This window comes from Leiobunum rupestre, chromosome 5 (genome assembly GCF_980474605.1).
Source record: "Leiobunum rupestre chromosome 5, qqLeiRupe1.1.hap1, whole genome shotgun sequence".
NCBI lineage: Eukaryota > Metazoa > Arthropoda > Arachnida > Opiliones > Sclerosomatidae > Leiobunum > Leiobunum rupestre.
The window spans coordinates 48,787,987-48,812,978 of record NC_143388.1 but is presented as its reverse complement, the minus strand read 5'-3'; the positions used below and the strand labels follow the sequence as shown (position 1 = coordinate 48,812,978).

At 35.9% G+C, this 24,992-nt stretch overlaps 1 protein-coding gene across 1 annotated transcript; it reads left to right on the top strand.

The window, feature by feature from the left end:
- The first annotated feature begins 222 nt into the window (after positions 1-222).
- On the top strand, positions 223-1,083 carry LOC149945195 (uncharacterized). The gene has a single exon (XM_090176424.1). The coding sequence runs from the start codon at positions 223-225 to the stop codon at positions 1,081-1,083; it is 861 nt and encodes a 286-aa protein (XP_090032550.1).
- Positions 1,084-24,992: the final 23,909 nt, after the last annotated feature.

Below are 24,992 nucleotides of genomic sequence, written 5' to 3'. Positions count from 1 at the left end.
GATTACCAAGCTACGATCAACTTATGGCTTTGTATCACCGTCTTAATCCCGGCCCTGACGGGGAAACATAAATTTGTGGAATGGTAGAAAAGTGCCCGAGACAATTGCTTCCCCACTTGGACGGCCCCAAAACTAGACGTTCACGATCAATTTTTGCTCGTTTTAATGCGCCTTCGGTTGGGATTGTTTGTAAAGGATTTTGCCGATAGATTTGGAGTGGCAATGAGTACTGTAAGCAATATTTGCATTACGTGGATCAATTTCATGTACATTCGTCTGGGGCAAATAAATATCTGGCCAACACGTGAAAAAATCAACGAAACAATGCCAGATGATTTTAAACGAGACTACCCAAATACTCGTGTGATTATCGATGCAAGTGAACTTAAATGTCAAACATCTAAATCCCTAGTACTGCAGTCGGGAACATATTCAAACTATAAGTCGTGTAATACTTTCAAAGGCCTTCTTGGGATTAGCCCGAATGGGTATGTGACATTTGTGTCCCAACTTTTTACTGGAAATATTTCGGACCAAGAAATAACGAGACGAAGCGGTTTCTTGTCTCTGAACTTTTCTCCAAATGATAGCGTTATGTGCGACAAGGGATTCTTGATTAAAGACATGTTAGATAAAATAGGTGTTGAACTATATATGCCGCCTTTTCTTGGAGAGAAAGGGCAATTTTCCAAAGCGGAACTAGAAAAAACACAAAAAATTGCTGCTCTTCGGATCCACGTCGAAAGAAGAATAGCCCGAATTAGGGGTTATCATATCCTTGACCGTGTAATACCTCTTAGTCTTGCACCTGTAATTAATCAAATGTGGACAGTCATTACCATATTGACTAATTTTCAAACTCCGATAATTAAAAAGACAGAGAGACTGAATGACAGTGTCCCATCAGATCTATATGATGAAATTTTAGAACCTGGAAATTATGATGATTTAGTTGACTTTCACGAAGAAATACTGGAACCTGAAAATTGGCAGCTTGAAGAAGAGGAAGAGTGGCGTGCCAGACAGGAGACTGAAGACAGTGTAGACGATATCACCGAAATAGATTTAACTGTAAACAACTAAGTTGTTAAAATAATTTCATTTTTATTAAAAACTTTTGGCTTGAAAATTACAATTCATTTTTTTAGGAACAATTCATTATCACTTCTCAATTTTGAGGTTAAGACACAATTGAGTATTAATTAATTTCAGCTAATTTAGAAATTGCGTGTGAAGTAGAATTTTTTTAAGGTTAATTGCATTACTTCCCATTTTTTTTTATTAAAAGGAACTCTTACAATAATTAAACCTGAAGGAAAGTATGAGACATAATCACACCATCTCAGTCCAGTCAAAGCCATTTGCCCCATTATTTGATAAAAATGATAATGCGTTTCCATTAAAACTGGTTTTCCAGATACCAATTTAACTTGAAAATCTTCAGTGAGGACTTCGCTTGGTGTTTTGGTTCGCTTAGAGTATATACATTTTAATTCCAAAAGCCCATATGGGTCTGATGCCTGTGGGTCGTGTCCCAGGCTCTGCATTTTCTCTGTATATTTCATTCTTGCAATGGGCTCGAACTGCTTTCCACACTTGATTGTATTAATATGTCCAAGATCTTTAGGCTTTACGATGTTCTTTACTCCGACCTCTGTCCAACTTTGGTTTCTTCGTTTGCATATTTGTCCAAACATTGAAGAATTCAGTCTGATAGCTCGTTGTTCCTTTCATAGTTCTGACTCTACTTGATCCCTGGTTTTTTTTTCTAAGTCTTCGGCATCTTCATATGAAACTTCAATTTTCTACAGTAGACATTTATATATTATTTATACATACATAATAAAATATATTATATATTTATAAATTATACCTGTAATACTGATAATTCTGGCGAATGAAATTGATGAGAAATTTGTGATAACCTCCAACCAGATGACCCAAAAGATTCCGATGAATGTGAAGGTATTGCAAACCTCTCCATTGGTATGGATTGGTGGGAAACAGCGCATGGAAACACACGTAAGTTGTGGACAATTTCAAACCCGTGTTCATTTAGAGGAAGTTGTTGGCTCAATGGCGAACCTTCCGGAGCTAAACCCATTTTAGTTTCCACCCACATAAACTCTTCTGGGTCTGGGAGGATGCTTGCCCAGCCATTATCTCCCCTAGTATTCAGATTAGCGATTAATTCCTTGCTAGATGAAATAACCTCAGATTTATCCAGATTAGAAGAGGTTGCATTGTAAATCTTGCAAAAAATTGGCTTGCTTTTTCCACCTTCTTTGGGCGCTTGCGTGTTGACATCAATAACTGAGAACGGTGTGATTTTTTTGCCTCTCGGTCGGTTCCACTGTTGGGGCTTGTCAGTGCAAGACAACTCATTAGGGGGCGTGTTTACATGTTTTGATTTTAAAATGCATAGCAGCCTTAAGAGAGATATTGTATGGTTACAAGTTCCTTTTACACCAGCTGCGCATGAACAGTTTTCGTCCAAAATTGTAGGGCTTGAAATGTTTAAAGCTGCGCAAACGGTATGGGGGTTTTCATTTTTACGGTAACTTCGGTAACATTTAGTTTTCACGTAAACTATGTGTTCTTTCCTAAAAATGGGAAATAGTATGGTCATCTATTTTGATGTTGAATCAATGGAAACATTTCAAATAGTTGAAATAACCATAACTTTGCACATCGATAGCTAATCTTCATTCTTATCCAAAATTTTAGTTTCAATTAGTTAACCTAAGTTTTGTTTATTAAAAATATACTTACAAAACTGCTTTACTCAGTAGAGCTTCTGAATTTATGTATCCTTCGATTAAATATTTGTAGCTCTTCTTGAAATGTTTGGCAGTGTTAGACCTTGCCTTGTAAAATTCTTCTATATATGGTTTTTTTATACCCCACAAGTGGGAATATCAATCCACCATCCAAAACCGCGTTTATATTCATCTTAAACTAATAATTTTAAGGTTTTTAACTCAATTTGAATGACAAAATAAATCCCTAGCTACACTCTTAGGACGCCGCCATATTCTAATATAAGCAGACGATTTCGCGTGCTGAATGGTACGCCATCTACCGTGCCTAGCGTGAGAAACAATATTACCCAGTATAGAAATTTTGCCCCTTTGGCTTGTTTTACTGTATGTAATTTGTGAATCGGTCTATAGAGAAAAAATTCCACAACATGTTGGCCACTCCAACGCATTAGTTGATCAAATTGTTTTTTTAAAGAGACTTAGCCAACCACGGCGATGGAAAAAATTCCTGTGGGGACCGGCCATTATTTTTTTTAAATTCATATACTTTCTAATATCTAATCCGTCAATGAATACATAAGAGGCAAAAGTAAAGTCGATATCTTCAGAAAAATTTCTGTGTGCATGGCTAGATCATGGACCAAGAATATCTCTTTTCCCGATATTTGACACGGTGGCCTAAATCGAAAGACAACCGTTCGCACGCTCTTTTCGCTACCACGTTTGTCGAATACAGTCATCCGTTTTTCACCATGGCTAACTAACAACGATGATGATATCATTACGCGCTTGTTTATGACAATTCTAGCCATTTCAATATTTTTAATTAATAACCAAAATTTTATAACGCAAATAATAACCGCGAAGAAAGATATTAACAGGAAGAGACAGTTTCTAATGATGCAAAGGAGGCTTTACGCCAAAAGGAAAATTTAAAAATGATGGAAAATACTTTTCTGATCTTCTTAATTGAACATCGGATATTATTATTATTATACAGAGCAGCAGAAGCTGAGTTAGAAGGTCCGCGAAAATGGAAAAAACCGTCCCAGTCTGTATGGTAGTACGTTGTGGTCCGAGAATTAACGTAAAAAGATTTCATTTCACATTTTCGTTCTACAAAAGAAGCCTTCTTGTACCTAGTTGGCAAGGTACATGACTATTTATTTACGCAAGATACCGTGATGAGGAAAGCATTGCCGGTAACTAAGGAAGTCGCGATAGCTTTAAAAGTATTTGCCTCATGCGCTGAATACAACGTGATCGCCTCGTTATTTGGTGTCGGGAAAAAGACGGTAAACGATTGTTTCAAAGCTTTTATTTCTTCGGCGTTTCAACGTTTAATCCCTATCCATATTAAGTGGAGCCCATTCGAAGAGATGCCTGCGAAGGCGGAAGAACTCAAACTTTCTTATGACCGTAGGGCCGATTGACGGATGCCATTTTAATATTTGTCCGCCGAAGGAATTCGCGGACGATAACTACAATTTTAAAGGGTGGTATTCGGTGTCCGCGTTAGTAATTTGCGACGCTAAATACAAAGCAATGTACATTAAATCAGGTGCATTCAGAAAAAAACTAAATCAAGCGCAAGAAGGTAGGCTATTTCCAAACAATCTTGTGAGGAAATCAATGGAGTTGATGTAAAATTACATTTACTGGGTGATTCGGCCTTCTCGTTGACCGATTGGCTTCTGAAACCTTTTTTCTTCGGCCGACAAAGGGAGCGAAGAGAGTATATTTAATCGACGTATAAGTAGGGCCGGAAGGGTGATAGTAAACCTATTTGGCAGACTTAATGTCGATTTAGACGACTGCGAAAGCAACTTGAAATGAAAGTTACTGACGTTTCTCCAATGATAAACGTTGCTTTGCCTCTAAACAACATTGCCGAAGACTGCAAAATCACGGTAGAAAAAAGGAATGTCGTTAAAATTATAGAGAATATGAGAGAAAGGCAACCGGTTCAAATCAATGGATGAAATGATGGCGACGATGGCAAAAACATTCGAAACGCCTTAATGTTACACTTCTTGGAGCAAAAGCTACAATTTGAAAGTAGCGAGGATGATGGTAGCGACGAAATAATGTAATAAAAAATATATTTCAGTTCAAAAGTTCATAAATTTATTTGTTAAATGGCCTTTGAAAATGAGGATATCCAAAAAAACTGTTTGTTGGCTGCCCTTAAAGGGAATATAACCCTCTATATTTCTGTCGCCTTCTGAGGGTTCCAATAATGTCCACTGCACCCCATGGCTTTTCACACCTGCTACGCTGATAATCGCTGATTGTGAAGGTAATAAAGTAAATTGATGGGGTCTTCCTTAAAGAACGCGTTGGAGGTTCTATTCCCTTTAAAAACAATGGCGGTTGGTTAATGGAATTCGTATTTGGGGTCGGGGGGTGGGGGGGGGGGGCTTGATTAATGAAATGCTTTCTAATTTTTATAGGTTTGTGCACCTAGCATTCGAGAAATGAGCGCACCCATATAGCAAAGTAGATTTTACCAAAAACGTATACAGAGTAACAAAGCATCTATCTGATTGTAGTTGGCGCGAAATTTTGTAGGAGCAAACAAGAAGTCATTTACACTTCATTAAGGTATTCTGTATATGTAGACCAAAATTGAGTTTGATGTCGAATAGGACGCCTAAGTCTTTAATTAATATTATTTTTCCCGTTTAAGGGTTATGCCGTGTAAATTATAGTTGAACGTATAGACGTTAGTTTTACAAGTAAAAGATACAAGTGCAGTTTTCGGTATATTATTCTGTAAACACCAAAAGTTCAAATAACTCTGAAACCCACTAAACACTTTGAAAAGCCCATTTAGTACACTTTTGAGGTGTATTTATATAACTTGAGACACCTAGGGTGTGGTATGATTTTGTGTTTTTTTTGGACAAAAACAAAAATTTACATTTGGCACCATTCGCCCTAGATTGGCCAAAATCTACCCGTTATGTAATTTAAAAACACATAACGTTCCCCAGAGCTTACGGCTGGCTTAAGCCACCCTAAACCTAAAACCCTGGCCACACCACCGTTTGGTTTTTATTTTCTTGCAGTTGGGAACTGAGCGATCAATTTAGTCTTAGGTGGCATACTTCTTTGGTTAGAAATTCTAACTTGAAGAAAATGATATATTTGTAAGGAATTTAATGATCTATCCCGAAAGCTGCGGTGATGCTATTATTTTAGCACCAATCGAAGCGTTATTTGATCCTTAAAAAGGAAGTAAATGGTACTTACAAGGGCTAATTTCAAATACACAAATGGTATTAATATATATCTTTAGGGTTCAAAAAATACCTCTCTTAAAAGGTATTTTTTTAACACCAATAGAAGCGTTATTTGATCATTGAATAGGGACTATATAGTGCTAATAAAGGTTTATTTCAAATCAAGATATGATATCAATTTATACGTTACGGTTTAAAAAATACCTAGCTACGGAAGTATTTTTAAGTACTTTCATGAGAAGGTATTTTTGTATACCTTTTTAAGGCCTCCTGGGGATGCAGCGAAAATTACCTTTTCTGGTACGAAAAATCCTATTTTTTTTTAACAGTGTGGCAAAGGCTGTAAAATACTTACGAATACGTAAAATGTAGCTAAGGTTATTTCCAAGGAAGGTAACCCGTTTTCCATGAGTGACTTGCACAATTAAATGACATTCGCGATGCTGATATTACGAATAATATTTACAAACGGGACGAATTAGGAAACGCGGCTTTTAAAAAATGTCGGCAAGCTGTAGGATACTGGGAAAGTCAGAAACGCAACGGTTACAAATTATTCAAAGATTCCGGGCGTACAGTGCGAATGGAAATCAAAGGTGATCTCGTCAACTTGAAGCAAGAGAGTAACTTGATTTCTAGACTACTAGTGGCAGCAAACGCTCGTCCTGACCTAGTAGCGAAGGATGCAATTGGAGAATACGAATTTCACCCTCAAATATTTATCTGGACGGTTCCATGTACATGTTAACCTCGAAACACAAATTTGTTTCTAGCCTCGCTTTATTACCACTCAATTTGCAAAAGAACCAGACAATTGTGGAAGATCAGTCCTCATTGTTGACGCGATGTGTTTCGTTCAATCCTTCCAAACGTTGAAGGATATTACAACCGCATTGCAATTTTCGAAAAAGGTTTGTGAAGAAAATTAGTGCGATGACATTGCCCTACGATGTGATAAGAATTCTGTTTGATGATTATAAAGAAAATTAATTTAAATCGAGAACTCGAGAAAAACGTCTAGGGCAGAATATTGCAATTCATTATCACGTTAATGATAATACGAAAATACAAAATGTAAAAAGTTTTCTTCAACATTTTAACACTATATCTGAGAAAAGCTGCTAGAGTACTATGAACACAGCAAAAAACATGCATTGTTTCGTCGTGTAGTACTCTTTCTTCAAACCGAAATGTTGAGGAAGTCTTCACTTTGGAAGATATGGAAAATGAGAATAAAAACTTGAAGAAGCTGACCAACAAATAATCTTGCATTCAACAGACGTCGCTATGTCAGATCCAAATACTAGACTGAACGTTTATTCCGTTGATACTAACGTACTGGTACTTATTATTGGATTTTATCCTCAAATACCTACAATTACAACTCTTACGCGTAACAATGACGAACCGGTCAGTATTCACGAAAATTTCATTAATTGGGTGGTACGTTTTCAAGGGCTGTGATAAAGACTTAAAATCTCATTTCAAAGCCTTAATATCAAGCGATGGTGATATTTTGAAGGCTTTCACCTTTTTTAGGGTCTGATGAGCATTTACCAGACTATGTCTCCAGGCAAATGGAAAGATACGTGTGTAGACTTTTCAGATATTTCGACAATAAATATGAAACATTAAAAGAACTTTGCTGGAATATGTTCGCAAAATTTGGAAAAGAAGGAAGGCAATTGCCCCCAACACTTGGAACACTTATTCCACACACTAAGCGGGTGCATTTTCACGCCATGGTCTTAAAGACTTCTGATGTTCCAACTCCAAAGCTGCCGGCAGTAACGGCGTACGGATTGTTAGAGACCGAAGGTCGCTTACAACCTCACCAGTGTAATCTACCACCCACACCAGAAGCTCTTATCGCACTTCGGAATGCGCTAAAGGTTGCAAATGAAGGGCGTGTGGATGTAGAAAATTAAACTTTCGGAGATGAGTGTTGCAATTAGAATGAAATAGTTGTAGAAACTGATAATCCACTTTTTTATGTCAATGTATTGTAATTTATTTGAATTGTAAACAAAATAAAAAATATTATAAACATAATTTGTAAAATCAATGTTGTTGAGTTGAAGTCAATAAAAGGTTTTATTATAATATGTTTGCAATCTTTTCTAAAGTACACAGTATATGCATAACAAAATAGTTAAATTTACTCTTAACTTTTATTGCCTAAAACTCTTAATTAAATTAAGTTGTATGTTTGACAACAAATCTTAATATTAAGTATATTATACAATTATGATAATCCAATTAAAAAATTTCAAAGTAAAATACATCTTCCCCTGACTAAGGTCAAATTCCAACGCCGGTGTGGCCCATTAATAGAAATTGATTTGAAAACCTTCAACGGTTCACGGTAACAACTGGCGCGCGCTGGTTCGGAAGGGATAATCTAATGGGCTGACACAAATGCAGATAAATATTGCTAAGCCTACGTGATTCGATTTTATTATCAGAATGAATAATTACACGTGCGATGTCATCGAGATTAAGAGTTTTTAGTTTAAGAAACATTTCTTTTTCTATCTATTGTAATTTAGTTAATAAACGAAGTTCGTTGTCTAGGGGTTATTGTTAGTATAATTAGTGTCAAAATTTTATTTAACAAAAAGTATTCAATTGAGGGTTCCAAAATTTATTAAAGTTATTTATTTAACACATGCATGCACTGTTAAAAAAATTCGTTCAGAAGACGTTCAACTTAGAACAGTCTGTTAAAAAATTAACGATAGCGTTCTAAAGGTATGTAACAGAGAACGGTGTGTTCAAGATATTATATTTCGTTCAAATAAGAACGAATGCTCTTTCGCCCTCTAGAGGAAGGCTTGTAAACTACACAATAGAATAGATTCGTTTCAATAGCTAGGAGATCGTTCCCCTTAGAACAGGTTTTACACACAATCCTATATAGATTTCTTTGTATGGTCTTCATGTACATGTACTAACATATAAGCGTAACACTTTCAACGTATGACCAAAAGTATAAATAAGTGTGTCACTTTTTTGCGGAAAACTTCGTATGGCCAAAAGTATAACATCCATATAGTAATAAATGAGTGGTTTAGAGTGCGCTTTGTTATAAGTAGTTTTTTCGTACATTATTATGTTGTTTTAAGTTAGTGTACTGGTTGATCAAACTATTACTCGTAGTTATTTATTTACAGGGTGAGTAAGAACATGTTGTAATGAAGTTGTTTTTGTAGTTGTATGTACAGTGTGTTTGGAAATTTACCGAAGATTCAATTTCATTGTTAAAGCGTAGCTCCTTCACTTTAGCGACTCAAATGGAGTTAGGTCTGTAATGCTGTTTAGGACACGCACCGTTTTTTTTAAGTGTATTTTTATTTGATTGGCAAGGTAGACGAAACTCGTTCGGAAATGTAATTGCCAAAGTTCCAGAATTAAAATTTACAGAAAATATATCGTAATATACTGCAATTTGGTTTGACGTTTTCAGCATAGAAATAAATTCTAACATCATTTGTTAGCAGTTCTCGGCCTTTAGGCTCAGAATATAATGTAATAACTTATGCGCTATGGAAAAGGTTTTAGTTATTTAACGCATATCTCTTACGTGGTAGATATTTTATGCTTAATAAGATGGTTGTAGTTGAGGAAACTTGAAGTTGGAACTAAATTCAAGTAGTCTAGTTTTAGGCCTGGTTTTCCTCTTCGGTGCGCAATGGGTTAGGTTAGGATATTTTTATTAATTTAGCATGATGAACTGCCGGCAGAAGACATGAGCTATAATTTAGAAAGCAATAATGATTAAGCATTCCGCGGCGAACGAGAAAATGATCCACAGCGAACGACAAAGTGTTCCACCGCGAACGACAAAAAGTTTTAATTTGAACAAAGAACGTTTGTTCAATATAGAACATCTAAGTTCAATATTGAACCATCAACCATCGTTCTTTATCGAACGAATATTTTTTGTTCATATTAGAACTGAACGGCGATTTGTTCAAATAAGAACAATTTTTTTTAACAGTGTGGACCATTTTGACTTATCATCCATCCCCTACGGGGATACAATTGTTGCTTGACGATCCGGAAGTTTCTGGAACGGGGCGACATCAGGGTGGGACTAGATAAATACGTAGCACTAATTACTTAGACCAGAGCCAGGTGAGATAATTTACACATGGGATCAAGCATAATTGTTTGACTATCAGAAATGTATACAAGTCGTAAATGTTTAGAGTTTAGAAATTTTAACTCGGGCCTTTCATCAACTATATTCGACTATATGGGTGTTTTAGGAATGCAGAAAAATCTGAGAAACCACTGGAAATCACATATTTTTTGAAAACCAGTAATCAGTTGTACACAAGGTTTACGAATGACTTTCCCCCTCTAGGTTTTGCTCTTCAATCCGCTATAAGTCGCGTCCACAAGTTTAATTTTTAAATATATTTTTCGTTACGAGCCCAATGATCAATATTAAGGTATCTTTGAGTTTCTTTCCAATACAACAAGGACCGCTCACCGACGATCAAACAATTTTTGAAAATCGACAACTGAAACGAACCAGGGGATTCCTTGGAAAGTAATCTTAGCTCTTTGCGAATCTCCACTCTCGTTATTTTATTACTTCGAGGAAATATTGATTATAACGGACCTATAACAACCACTCTATAGTTGAATTAACGCCCACTTGAAATATTTGTCCACAGCCCGGCATTCGTGCTACGCTTTACTAAAAGAGATTTGCTCGAGTAAGCATTTGAATTTTCGTTTGACCAAAGACAATGTCAATATTATTTTGAATAAAACACAATTCATCTCAATTCGTTTTGTTTTAGAAGTGTAATATTACAAAATGGTCTGATTCTAAACAGATCAATTTAGATCTTCCTTAGTAAAAGGTTGGAACAATGTTGGTAGTATTTCGATTTGTGGGTTTAATAAACTTGTCAGTTTGATGGAGCGAAAACAGTAAATGTTTTGATTGAAGTGTTGTGGAAACGAAAACAAATAGTATAAGGATAAAATGGTGCTCTATCCTTTTATTATGGTTACAATTTCATAAAACCTCATTGTATACCATCTCGTTTTCTTACTACCATGTATATGTTTTGAAATAGATTTGTCCAAGTCATTTTTTATAAACGTTCAGCAATAAAACAGGCGTGTATATCTTAATGATAGTTTGAAAAATTTAGAAACATATTATGAATTTTTCCGAGAATATTTTAATTAAATATCAAGACTACTCAGCAAAGGAAGTAAGAAGAAAATTTTATAAACTTATAAACGATTCGAACTTGATTGAAACGATAACTGAAAATGTTATATAAATGTTACACGCAGAGTACAGTTCGGAAAACTATTCCTCATATTTATTTGCACCTTTAAAGCCATTCGATTTCACTGATAATATAATATCTGATGCGGATGAAAGTTCGCATAGACTCGCGAGTTATAATTTTAACCCGAGATAGATTTTATAATGCCCCAAAATTTAATTCGTCGCTTAACGTTAACTATACCTAAGGTGCTAATTAACTAACGAACGAGCATTGCGTTATTTAAGTTCGTTATCAGGAAACTTCGCTTCAATTAATATTAATATAAATAGAGTAAAATAATAGTTTACCATTGAGAGAAAAACCAAGAACGAATTATCTTTATCTGACTAACTCGCTCTTCACCTCGTGATTTTCGGGAGAAAAACCGCACCTCTTAACTTTTCCAAGCTAAATGGACACCTAAGGACGATAAGGAGGAAAGAATCCCTGATAAACTCGTTATCCTTAGCTCCTTCTATCTAAACTTGAAGGTGGAGAGCATCGGCCTTGAATTCACCAAAAAAACAGCGTGAAATCCGGGATTTCAAGATTTCTTGTTGGATTTCAGATTTATTAACTTTTTTCCCGGATTTAGCGAATTCTCAATGGATTTCGGGATATCTCGCCGGACTTCGGGATTTCTTGCCTGGTTAGAGATTTCGCGTCGGATTTCCGATCCCTCGGCAGAGGCTATATTTGAGTCTGCATACTCCTAGTTAAAGTGATTTTAATCTTGATTTTGATAATTTTCTTTGCTACACTTCACCATTTTAAGCTTTGAACGACTCTACAAAACGTTTTTCAAACCACGTTACGAGCATTGCATTTCATTTCTCATAGGTTGCGAGTGCCGTGTCTTTCAATGGCTTTCAGTTCGACATTTCAACGATATCGAGGGCATTGAGATATATTTTACGAAACCTTCAGAACGTTACGTAATCCATTTCAAATATTTAAACATAGATCAAATGCTTTGATTAACCATGTTATTTGTTCTATTTGTTTGTTTATTTGCTTAGCTAGGTAACTAAAAATGATAATAATAATAATTATAATAATAATAATAATTATAATAATAATAATAATAATTATAATCAGCTAGGCTTATACCTTAGGAACAATTCACCTAGTTACTTTTATTGCCTATCATTTAAAAAAAAAAAACATTGTAATAACCCTATGGAATGATATATTTCGGAAACTTACTTTATCAAAAAAGCTATGGAGGATAAACAAGATGTCAAGCTTGCCAAAATATACCTCTCCTCGGAAGAATTTGCCCTAAGGTGTATTAACTACTGAACAGGGTACTCAATGATATTCCGCCAGCAAAAGCGATGCCCCAAAAAGTATCCCGGTTTTATCCCAACCAGAAGATTATTTTTTATTTTTATTATTAATATTACAAATGTTTTTGTATTTAACAAATTTCCAATTTCAATAGAACAAAAAACCAACTTTAGACCCAAAATGTTATTAAATTACCAAAGCAACAAAATGCGAAATAGGAAACACAAATTTAAAATTATTACAACGCTCACGAAACGTAAAATAAACGTGCAAGAAACCATTTCACAGAGAAAAACCAACCTATGGTATTATAGGTCTTAAACAATCAACTTTATATGGAAAAACCAAAGTTAAAGCGAAAACCAAAACTATAAGTGAAAGCACCAATAAAAACTGCGTGGGCTCATGACGACAACCCAACGAAGCCGATAAAAATTAATGCGATAATTTGTCCTAAAGTAAACAAGTCGGCCCAGGCCGTACTATTAGTTCCACACCGGCCTATTCGGGTGGGCAAACCCATACACCCTTAGTTGACACAGGTAGGTCAACTAATACAAAAGCTGTTGAGGCCATGTGATTTCCTATCGTTTGATATATAAATTGCCATCCTAAGTTAAAGAGTGGATTCCACCCACCCTCAGGATACGCTGGTGGTCAAACCAATACAAAAGCTGTTGAGGCCATGTTTACCTATCGTTAGATATATAAAATACCATCCCAAGTTGAAGGCTTAAAACTTAGGCTCCACCCACCCTCAGGGTACGCGGGTGGGCAAAGCAATACAAAATCTGTTGAGGCTATGTGATTTTCTATCGTTAGATAGACGGAAAGTACCAAAGGTGGAATAGGTAAGCAAAACACGACGAACATAATTCTTTTAAATTATTGAAATTAGTGGAAATATGATTTAAAGAAATTCTTAAACTGGGATTTAAATATGCTTATTTTAGGAAATTTATATCACCAAAAGTCATGGTTATTTGGAAATTCATTAAAAAAATACCCATTAATGTAATTTTGCAGAACAGAAATTAATAGAATATATCATTCTCGAAATTTATACTATCTCGGTGATTAAATTGGTATTTTCTTAGAGCAGATATTTAACATGTATTATTAACAAGTGCATGAATCATATTATTGCAAGAATGTATTTATGTACTAAGAATATGGCAAGACGGAGATTCTGTCCCCATGGTCGCATACTTTGCAGCTTAAGGACCTGTTGCAAAAGTGCTAGCCCATTGAATTATTGAATTTAACATGTGCGATTCTAACAAAGCAGACTTTTGCAACAGGCCCCAAGTTCGACTGCTTTGGATTTTTTGATTTCACTCAGACGCGAGCGTAGACGATTCCAATCTTTTTCTTTTATTGTTCTATCGAATGATACCAAATTTTTTCTCGGTCACTCTTACTTTAAGGGGGTTTGTCGGAAGGGGCGGAAATTAACAGCACTGCTTGCGCGTCAAAGAGTTCTATCGAATGAGACCAACTGGTTTTTTTTCAGTCACTCGCCCTTTAAGTAGGTTGGTTGAAGAGGGCGGGAATTAACGGCATGCGAGAGGGGGCGGAAAATCTCTGGACCAGCTATACAATCTATAAAAGTGTTCAAGGCTAAAAGTTCAAGCATGAAATTCGAGGAGGACGGCGTGGCTTGATTGGTAAAGGCGTCGGTTTTAGAAACTACGCGGCCAGAAAACTGGGTTCGAATCTTAGTGTCGCCAATATAATAATTTTTTTGCCGCTCCCTCTACCGTGTAGTCGCTTTCCACGCCGATGCCAAACAAACAAAGAACACTTAACGACATTCCGTCCATAGCAATAGTGTCACTTCGAATATATATATTCGATGTGAAACTTAAAAGGTAAACGAAGAGGGATTCGGATAATACGTCTAAAATGTATCAGGTTGTGGCTTAAAGAGTTTCAAGCTAATGGCCAAGTTATAAAACAATGTGATGCTAAATACACTGAAATATTTTATTTATAACAAAGCTTTAACAAAGTTAGCCTTGTCTCAACGTCACACACATTCAAAATACGCAGAAGTAACGTTATACTACACCCAATGCAATATCAAACACTAAAGTAACAGAAACAAAAACCAAATAAAAATCTACATAAGGTGTTTATAATCTTCCCACCCAAACAAATATTATAGTTATTTTTATTCCGGTTTTACAGGTATTTAAACTTTAGATATGTAGACGTCAATGGCACATCGGTAAAACATCCGCGTCATAAGAATGTGCCCCGGGTTCGATTCCTGACGACGATCGTATTTAACTACGAATTGATCAATTTCCACATTTGACAATTTTATATATATAAAAAAAAATAATATGGTACAGGAAAAATCTCTTGCACGCAGCAGACCCGGGTTCGATTCCCGGCCGGCGCTAATAAATCGCAAATAGACACCAAGACGAATACCGTGAACAATTTGTGGAAACCCTCTCATTGGGTCCGTCCCCAAAGTCAATAAGAAGAAGTGGAAGAGAAAACACACAGACACAACAAACACAACCAGAACACACTCAACACCCACAACCGTCATAACACAAACTCAACATTCACACCCTACACATAAACATTACAATAACGAAATATCCAATCAAACTGAGTAAAAACTGTTGCGACGGTGAGCGTTAACGAAAAATATATCCAAACCAAACCCAACCGCAAATTAATCCGCTAACTCCCACCGTCGCACGGTGGTTTTGCCAACCCTTCGACTTCGTTCCCTAATTCCTAGCAACTGCGTAAGGAATGATTAAGCTTTGCAAGAAAAATGCGAACGCGTTCCTAGGAGAGACAGACACCCAGACACCCAGACACGGTGATTGTATAAGCCCTCCTAGGGGACCTAGTCCCCTCGGAGAGGTAAGAGGTAAAAATGTTTGAAAGTATTTTTAAAGGCTATAAATAAGTGAAACTTCGTAAACGGGTCATACCCATGATGACGGCTCAATAACGTGTCCGAAACTAGTCGGGTCTAATATTTATTTGTTTTAAACTTTTATTGTGCACTTTATATTATCGGTGTCTTCGTCGTTTTAATTAGTGTATTAGCACAAATAGCTAGTACAATTTTAATTACATAAAAACAGTTGTCAGCTCAAATATCCTTATAATGCGTAGATAACAGCTAAGAAGGTCTATGAGCTATCGCATATGGATATTTAAAAGTTACCGCAAACGATAATATCTAATTTCCTATAAGACTTCTAAATTAAACCCAACTGTTTAACAGTTTTAAAAGCAGCTATCAAAAACAAATGTAGAATAAGCTAAAAAAAATTGAAATTTTAAGTACTAAGTTCGACTTTGGGTGTACTTAATATGGAGATTATACAATGAATTTGTTCACATTTTTGTCAAATGTTTCAGGTTGGAACGATTCAACGAGAACAGCGCAAATATCCTTAATCTCTTCGAAGGCGTGAGACGTTTTACTGATTTATCCTAATAAACTACAAAGCCTTCACTAACAAACCCTGGTCATTAGTGCACATTATTATCTTCCGTCAAAGATTTTTAGATAATCTTTTGCTAGAAGGAGGACATTTTACTACATATCGAAAAAACAGTAATAAAAAGCCATCAAAGCTAACCCGGGAGCAACCAATGGAATAAACACTCCAACCTTTTATTAAAAATTAACTTTATATATTTAATAGTTTTATAATTTGTTATTTATATTTATTTTATTATTTTAATGTTATTTCTATTTATTTTATTATTAACGATAAATTATTAATTTTTAATATAATGTATCCAAATTCTGACAACAAATCTTTATAGTATTCGTTTTTACTACGTCAAGTAAATACATAAACAATTACAGTAATATGGTGCCAGCGCATACACTTGAGCGCCATTTATATCGAGAAGGAAAACTGCTTCGAATTTCATTTCCTTTTACCAAATTCTAGAAATTGGTGTATTCAAGTATGACTTTTTTGGAATTATAGCTGGTGATATTGACCAGAATAAAGAATTTGGTGCATTAAAATATGATTTTTCGGAATTCTTGAAGCTTATGAAATTGATCAGATTGAAGAAATTAGGGCATTTAAGTATGGATTTTTTGGATTTCTTGTAGCAGGTGAAATTGCATTATGAAATACCATTTGACTCAGAGATACAACAAGATCAACCATATGAAGAAAAGGCTATCGCTAGATGAGGGCGTCATCAATAGCCAAATGATCAAAATCAATAAATTTTACTCTAGTGTTAATTTTATTGACTGTCAGTTGAGGTCCAAGGTTGAGGTCAAAGTTCCTCTCTTGCTTTATTGTCGGTTGCCGACTGTCCCCAAAGATTTAAAGGTGGACCTAGAAATTATCAGATATTTTAGTTTAATTTTATAATATTAGAATTTCTCTGAAATCAGAAGTCCCTTCCTTGGATAAAAAGATAGTGTAAGATGTCCTCGCTTCCTTATTTCCAATCCTAAAATCATGTTGAGATCCAATGCACTGCTCTAAACTAGTAGAGCGGAACAAAGAAACACGCTTCTTGTTGAGATGTTTAATTTAAAAAATCTGATTTCTTGATTAAGTAAAATATCTAATTCATTTTATTCATGACTTGATATTAATATTTTGAAACCTATTGTAGCGAACCGATATCTGCTACGGCGAAGGAAGAGTGTATAACTTGTACACTCTGGTGAAGGGGATTCACGCTACTCCGCCGTTTCAATGGAAATCATATCGCATCTTCAGTTGTTTGGATGGACAAGGAGAACACGACGATGTTTTGTTACCGGAGGAAGCACTTGGCTCACCCACTTGGATGGGCCTTCTTTTGTCCCTGACCATGATTTCAATCACCGCAACCGTGCTTTTTAAAACGAAGAAAGGCGCAAGAAAGAACAATTGGCATCGTCTGATCCAAAAATTCAGCGATTTCTCGTTTTCATTCGCATCAAGTCTTCTCCAAAATCGTTTAAGTGCAATAGGCCATTTTATAAATAGCACTAAGACTGCTTTCCCCAGTAATTTTGTATGGGAGGAACGATGGTTTGGACAGATATTTTTAATCAGGCAGTATAACATAATTATCTCACTTGTATGTCAACGAGCAAAAATTGTTGCTCGATTAAATTAGTAGATATGAGTGGGAACCCTTGCTGATTTAACGGTAAAGTAACAAAAAATGTTTGTATACCTTAAAATATCGATACGTTTTGAGTGTATACAATATTGCTTTATTTTCACGTTACCTATCATAGATATAAAATTAATTCTTTAGCCCTTCATTATAAAAAATCATCAAAAATGACTTAAACGAATCGTAAAATTTGAAACCGTAGAACAGTCTCATTTCCGAGTTACGTCTAAAGTAGCGCTTCCTGTGTTTCCGATGGATTAACCGGTTATACTAGGAATTTATTAAACGGTTTATTTCTAAATTTCTATCATATTCTATAATTGGAATTAAAGGGATGCTGAAGACGATAAATAACTTACTCTTATTCGATTCCCCATCTATAATTAAGCCTATTTAAATATTTCATTCGTTAAAATACTTAAAATCCATTTTAAAAAAAAATAAAACTTTGAGAAATTTGGGCCTAACGCGCCGACCCAAAAAGTTCTCGGAAATTTGTGTATTTCGCGGCTGTACGAGCGTCCAATGAGAAGCCTCTTTCAACTTTTATAACACCAACCAATGAGAGAGCGAATTTAGGCGCACGCTCATCGCCACTGCATTTTGCGATTTTTCGCCTAATGTTTGTTATGACACTTTTCTTCATAAATAAATTCAGATAACTAATTTATATAAACGTTTTGATCGGTTATTCTACTGTAGAAATATTTTTTTACATCTATTCTTTAGGCCAGCAGTCAACGCACGCGATTTTATAAGGTTAACAATCATTTTCACCACGATTTATAATATACAAGGCCAAGACTTATTTTGGTTTATGAAACTTAGTTAAATTTAGGAAGGGTCCTGACGGAAATTATGGCTGAAGAATTGGAGAATCTAGGGGCCGTTCCGTATAACTTTGATCCTCTACTTGTTGACCACCCCGAGTATTTTGCAAATTAAGATGAAAATGAACAGCCAGTAGTAGCGGGAAATAATGAACGTATTGGATATACCAATTGGTAAAAATGAATTCTGAATATTTTTCACGAATCATTATACTAATTTAGGCATAAACAGTTTCTTTTAGGTGTACTTGCGGTTATTGCAGACCAATGCCTACAGCGACGGAGAGTATTTGTTGTCGAGAGATAGGAAGATTAATGCGAGAAACCCCTGGTTTACGCTGCTGTCTCGATTGGAGAAAATTTCGATTAAATTGTTTAGAAATTGATGTTCTCGAGCCAGCGTGCCTCCATTACGTACAGGAAAATACATGAGTGAGATACTATTTGGTTTTAACAAAAGTTTATAATAAACCTTATTTCACCAACATTTTAAATTACAATAATTAAAGTAATAAATTCATGAGAATGGATTAAAATATATATAAGCAAGTTCTTAAAGAACCTGAAAACATACATTGCCCTAATGTAAAATTTTCGGAATGAGTGCATACATTTAATATTTTTCAATTGTTTATTAAATTGTGCACATCCACAAGCTGTAAATTGTTAAAAGAACGTTTCTAGAAATTTTGCGGTTGGATACTTCCCCTCGAAAAGGGTTTAAAATAGATTTCTGGTTTAAGTTTTACAGTTTATTTTCACTTGTGATAATTGCTGATGAAGCTCTTTTTTTACATATAGGTAGCTTAGCAGTACGCGGATCAAAACTATATGATGTGAAGTGAGCAGAACATACTCTCAAATTTGGAGTAGATTGAAAATCATCTGATTTTCCTAGAGCTGCCATACCGCCCTTATTTGTTGATCTTTCGGAAATTAATGAAATGAGATGTTTAACCCACGACAATTGTCAAACGTATTATCGCACAGTACTACAGCACACACTACACTGCTCGCCATTTACTGTCAAAGGTCAAGTGGCAATCAAAACGCTTCTATGGAGATTCAAATCTATAAACAGGCCCAAAAGTCGGCTCCTACTAGCTTGAAAACCAAAACCATACATTAAGCCTTGGCCTTATATCGTGATGAAAATGATTGTTTACCTTATAAAATCGCTTGCGCTGACCTAAAGAATAGATGTTAAAAAAATATTTCTACAGTAGAATAACCGATCAAAACGTTTATATAAATTAGTTATCCGAATTTATTTATGAAGAAAAGTGTCATAACCAACATTAGGCAAAAAATCGCAAAATGCAGTGGCTCTGAGCGTGCGCCTAAATTCGCTCTCTCATTGGTTGGTGTTATAAAAGTTGAAAGAGGCTTCTCATTGAACGCTCGTACCGCCGCGAAATACACAAATTTCCGATATCTGGGTCGACGCGTTAGGCCCGAATTTCTCAAAGTTTTTATTTAAAAAAAAATGGATTTAAAGTATTTTAACGTTTGAAATATTTAAATAGGCTTAATTATAGATGGGGAATCGAGTAAGAGTAAGTTATTTATCGTCTTCAGCATCCCTTTAAGGGCAGTTTTTTTGGAAATCTATGCAAAGAGAGGGAAAAAGAGAGGGGCTAGGGTTTTAGGGCGGGGACCGAAAAGGGTACAAGAAATTAAGAAATCACAATTGCGTCACCACTTTTATTTTTTTTAGCTGGGAAAGAGTTGAATAGTGGTAACGCCTGGAGACTTCTTTCATCTGGTTGGCTTTTGGGAGCAGCTCTAATTCTAACACGAGCGTACGCCGCCAACATGAAAGGCGAATTGATGACGCCGAATATAAACTATATTAACAGCATCGAAGACGTGCTCGCCAGGGAAGACTTACGCATTTACTACTCGATCACATTTATTATAAAAGACCAGGTAAGACGTGACCATTCAGTCATGGTTGTAATAAAAGGGCTCGGTTAAGTTCGACAACTCATTTATGGTTGAATTAAAAGACCGTGGAATAATGTATTATTAAATACCAGGTAGGATATGATCATAAAGTCATGGTTGTAATAAAGGGCTCGGTTAAATTCGACATGTTGTCAGAATTTATAGCCCGCTGTACCGGTAAAATCAAGAAACCACACCAGCGGAGGCCTATCATCAGAATGCCCTACGCCAGCGTCCACAAGCCCGGACAGGTGACAAAACCAGCATGGGTAGCAGAACCCCACTACTGATGGTCGCACCCTCGACGCAAGCCGCTCAACCCAGCAGAAGGTGCAACAATGGGACGACCAGCCCGCCACTGCGCACACAGCAGTGGGATAGAGAACGGATGCTCTAGCAACTCCGGCCGACACCCCACCTACAAAGGCAGGGAGCCAAGCCCTTTGGAGAGAGCGCCTAAAGGGGAACGGCAGGCACGCAGCAGCCCGCATAACCCGGCACAGCTGGCACCGGAGATCCCGGAGTGACCCAAAAGGCCGGGAGATGGGTCCGCCGCGCCCTCATACGGAGGCCCGCAGCCCCACAGCAGGCAACCCAATCCGCCGAGGTGGCCAGTTTGCCCGGCCCCTCTCCATTAGCCTGGGCCGAAGCCCAGTATCCAGCCCACACCTGACCGAAGTCGGAGGTTGGAGATAGGACCCTTTGGACGGAGCTAACATCTCCCAGTGCGCCACCGCCCGTACGGGTTACAAGAGCGGGACCCCGACTCCCCGGTAAAGCCACCAGTTATTGCACACTCCAACCCCTTGTGGGCCAGGTTAAGTTCGACAACTCGTTTATGGTTAAAATAAAAGACACTGGAATAACTTATTTATTCATGGTGGTAAAAATAGACACGTTAGGAGTACCAGTGGCGCCGCTAGGAATTTTAACACATCTTAATAATAATTTGAAACGATAAACCAAAACGCATTGTTGTAAGTATCATAGTTTTGAGTTAGGCAGAACAAACTCATCAATAAATTACAAGAATGTTTCTTCTTATTTTAACACAAAGTTTTAAAAATTAAAATGTGGAAAAGGCAAAAATTTTGATATTTAATTCTGAAAATGAAAGCTTTATAATAATTATAACACCGAAAATATAGACACGCTTTGGTATTTCAAATTTTGTATTTCACAAAATTATGGGTCCCATTCAACAAAATGTACTTTTAGCTAACTCATTCTACCCACCACTCTGTAAGACTCAACAAATCGCTCGCGGTTGTAACAAAGGACATGGTAAGACTCAAACACTTGTTCAAAGTTGTAATAAAGGAAAGGGAATTACTCGAGCATTTAATCATGGTGGTATTTAATGATAATAATAATAATAATAATAATAATAATGCTTTATTGTTTCTTTAGAGTTTACAGCATTCGTTAGTTCAAAGGCCAAGTCAAAAATGACTTTTAGGCTGTTTACCACAGACAGAGTATAATTGAATTTATTTTAAATGTGAATGATATATAACACGTTATCAGAATTATTGGGTTTATTATTAGTTAAGAACTTTATGACACTTTATTAATTACAAATTGTTTAGCAGATTTTTTTGAAGCCAAACATTTAAATGGAATTTTGTACCGCATCATTGACAAAAGAATTAAACCTATTAAATTTTATCTCTAGCGCGTACCATATTCCAAAATTAATTATCCTATTGGGATTCATTACAACCAGTAACGAAGTAATTGAAAAGATGATAGTAAGATGAGTGTAACCGGAACCATCATCATGTACCTTAATAACGATTGTATTCGTAGTGTTTGTTTGTTACCCTTAGATCTCCTTAGATACACGTAACGGATTTAAGACCATAGGCTTTAAGCTGGTTTCACACTCGACGGAAATTAGCAGCGTAAAGTTGAACGTTAGCGGTATATCGAATGGGAATCAATTTTCAGCTCGGCGTTTATTACCGTCTTTCCGTCATATTTTCCGTCGAGTGTGAAACCAGCTTAACGTCAAGGTGATAGGAAGTCTGGCAGAAATAACCTGATTTTCAGGCATTTGACTATACTTTAATTATAACTTTATTTTTTACGAAAGCTAAAGAATCACCGAGTTAAGAACACGTTAAAAACTATGTTTTTCAACTTTTAATTTTGATTTTAAATCATTGAATCGTGTTTTAAAAAACTTTGCTATTTCCAACCCAGCTGTAAATCTACGGAGTTAAAGTTCTTTTGATAAAATATACAAATCTAATTCTGACAATTAAAGACGCTTTAATAAGTACTTTCTCGAACAGGAACAGCGAATGATTGGAAAGTTTTTAAAAAAAGGCAAGTTTGCTCTCCAGTGGAAATTATTATTAAGTAATAATGAGTGGTTCAACAAAAAAGCAGTTTTCATGACACAACCTGAATCTTTCCTTCGTGCGAGCAAAGGAATAAGATCTTGCAATCGCATCTACCAAGGACAAAGTGAATATTTTCCGTCGGCTGTACATTTCTACTTATCCCGCAAAGTACCGCTGTTCGTTTGTGAAAGAGTGAATTACTTGTAAGTCCTTTGACACACCTTGTAGAATCTTTTTGTTTGAAAAGTAATGCGCTAAAGAACACAATTTAAAACAATGAATCCAAGAATTTACTTATTTAAAATTAATAATGGTAAAAAATCAATAAATTTGTTTTACGTTATGGCTAACATTGACGTATTGTAACGAATATTTTTCAATACGTTACCCTTCTTTTAGATTTTGTTAGGGAAACAATTATTTTACGTCCCTCGGCATCCCCATATGGTCGCGTTGGATAGTTTGTAGGAATGGGAAGTAGTTAGCGAAAGGCCAAAAGAGGGAGCCATTGTTACTACTCTGCTAAAAGGAATCTCTATAGATGTTGGAAAGGCCTTTGGGGACAGGTATAATATCTTTTTTCTTGTCCCACATACGAGCACCTTTGCGCTGTCAACTTCCCCAACAAGCCCAAATCAGAAATCATTCCATAACTCCTGGGTTTCTCAAAAGATCTGAACTTGAACATGATGGATTTGGTCAGAGTTATTTGGAATAAAATATGAAATCAGAACCATATACCACTTTGAAATGCACTTTTATTGTTGTAACCAAAGGTATTTTCCTAATCCTTGGTTTATGAGGGACTATGAACCATGAGGTTGCATACAACTAATTTTTTTCATTCAATCACCATGACCACTCGACCGTCATTTTGCTCGTGCCAGAAGCGCTAGCTTTGGGTTTAACCATTGTAAATTGGTTTTTGCGACTTCCTTCCAGGGACGCTTTGGTTAAGGTGCAATGGGAAGTCATATTTAAACTAAAACAACTTCATAATTAAAACAAGCTGATGATAAAGCGATTCAGATTAACGCCGAACACACTATAACGTTTTTGATTAATTTGAACGTGTTTAATTTTAGTTTAACATTGAGGATGCAAAGAAAACCATATTTCAAAAAGCTTGGTCCTTCTCCTTTGAAGATAGACGTTTCATTGTGTTATATTATAGTGAGAGCGCATGGTGATAAATTGTTCGTAATTGGTATACAGCTCTGAAAATTAATATACACGTGCCTTGAACTATACTCTCGACTACCTAAATTTTATTTTTCAAAAAACCGACTGGAAAAACTTTTATAAGCAAAAAACGCCCTTGTTGCCGAGGACGCACGCATCTTAGTTTGCACTTGTGTTTTTAAAATACTATTGTCTAAGCTACACCGCATCTCCGCAACTTTAGGAATAAAAAATGGTAAATCGCGTGTAAAGTTATGAATTTTTTAAGGTAATACGTGTCACAGTGCTACTTAAAACCTGATATGGAACCACATCGAGGTATTTTTTTTACTGGACGTTTTTTACCATTTTTCGTTTTTCTCCATAGGGAAAAAAGGTATATCGCGTGTAACTTGGGTGGTAAAGGTGGAAAAGTTATGAAATTGTTTATGGTGATACGTGTCATAGTACTACTTAAAACCTGATATGGAACCACATCGAGGTATTTTTTTTACTTGACGTTTTTTACCATTTTTCGTTTTTCTCTATAGGAAAAAATGGTAAATCGAGTTTAGCTCGGGTCGTAAAGGTGGTTAAAATATTGATTTTTTTTTATGGTGATACGGGACATAGTATTACTTAAAAGCTGATATGGAACTACATCGAGACATTTTTTTTTCAATTTCCCAGCTTTTATCTTTTTTATATAGAATTTCCATGGCAACCACAACTAAGCCTAATTCCGCGGTTTTCAAAAGGCTGTTGCGAGAATTATTTATACAATAATTGCAGTTAGACCTACTCGTATTTTTTATGCTTTTAAACTGACGACTTCTGTTTTTCTAATTACGTACGTTGTGCAATGAGTTCTCAAACTAAAAATATAGATTGGTTACTATGTATACTTTGTCAGAAAGATGCGAAAGAAAGATTGCAGTGCCCTTCTGAGACAAAGCGGTTAAACATGGGAGCCGGATACAAG

Coding starts and splice junctions, on each gene's coding strand:
- LOC149945195 (XM_090176424.1), top strand. CDS start 223: ATGAGTACTGTAAGCAATATTTGCATTACGTGGATCAATTTCATGTAC.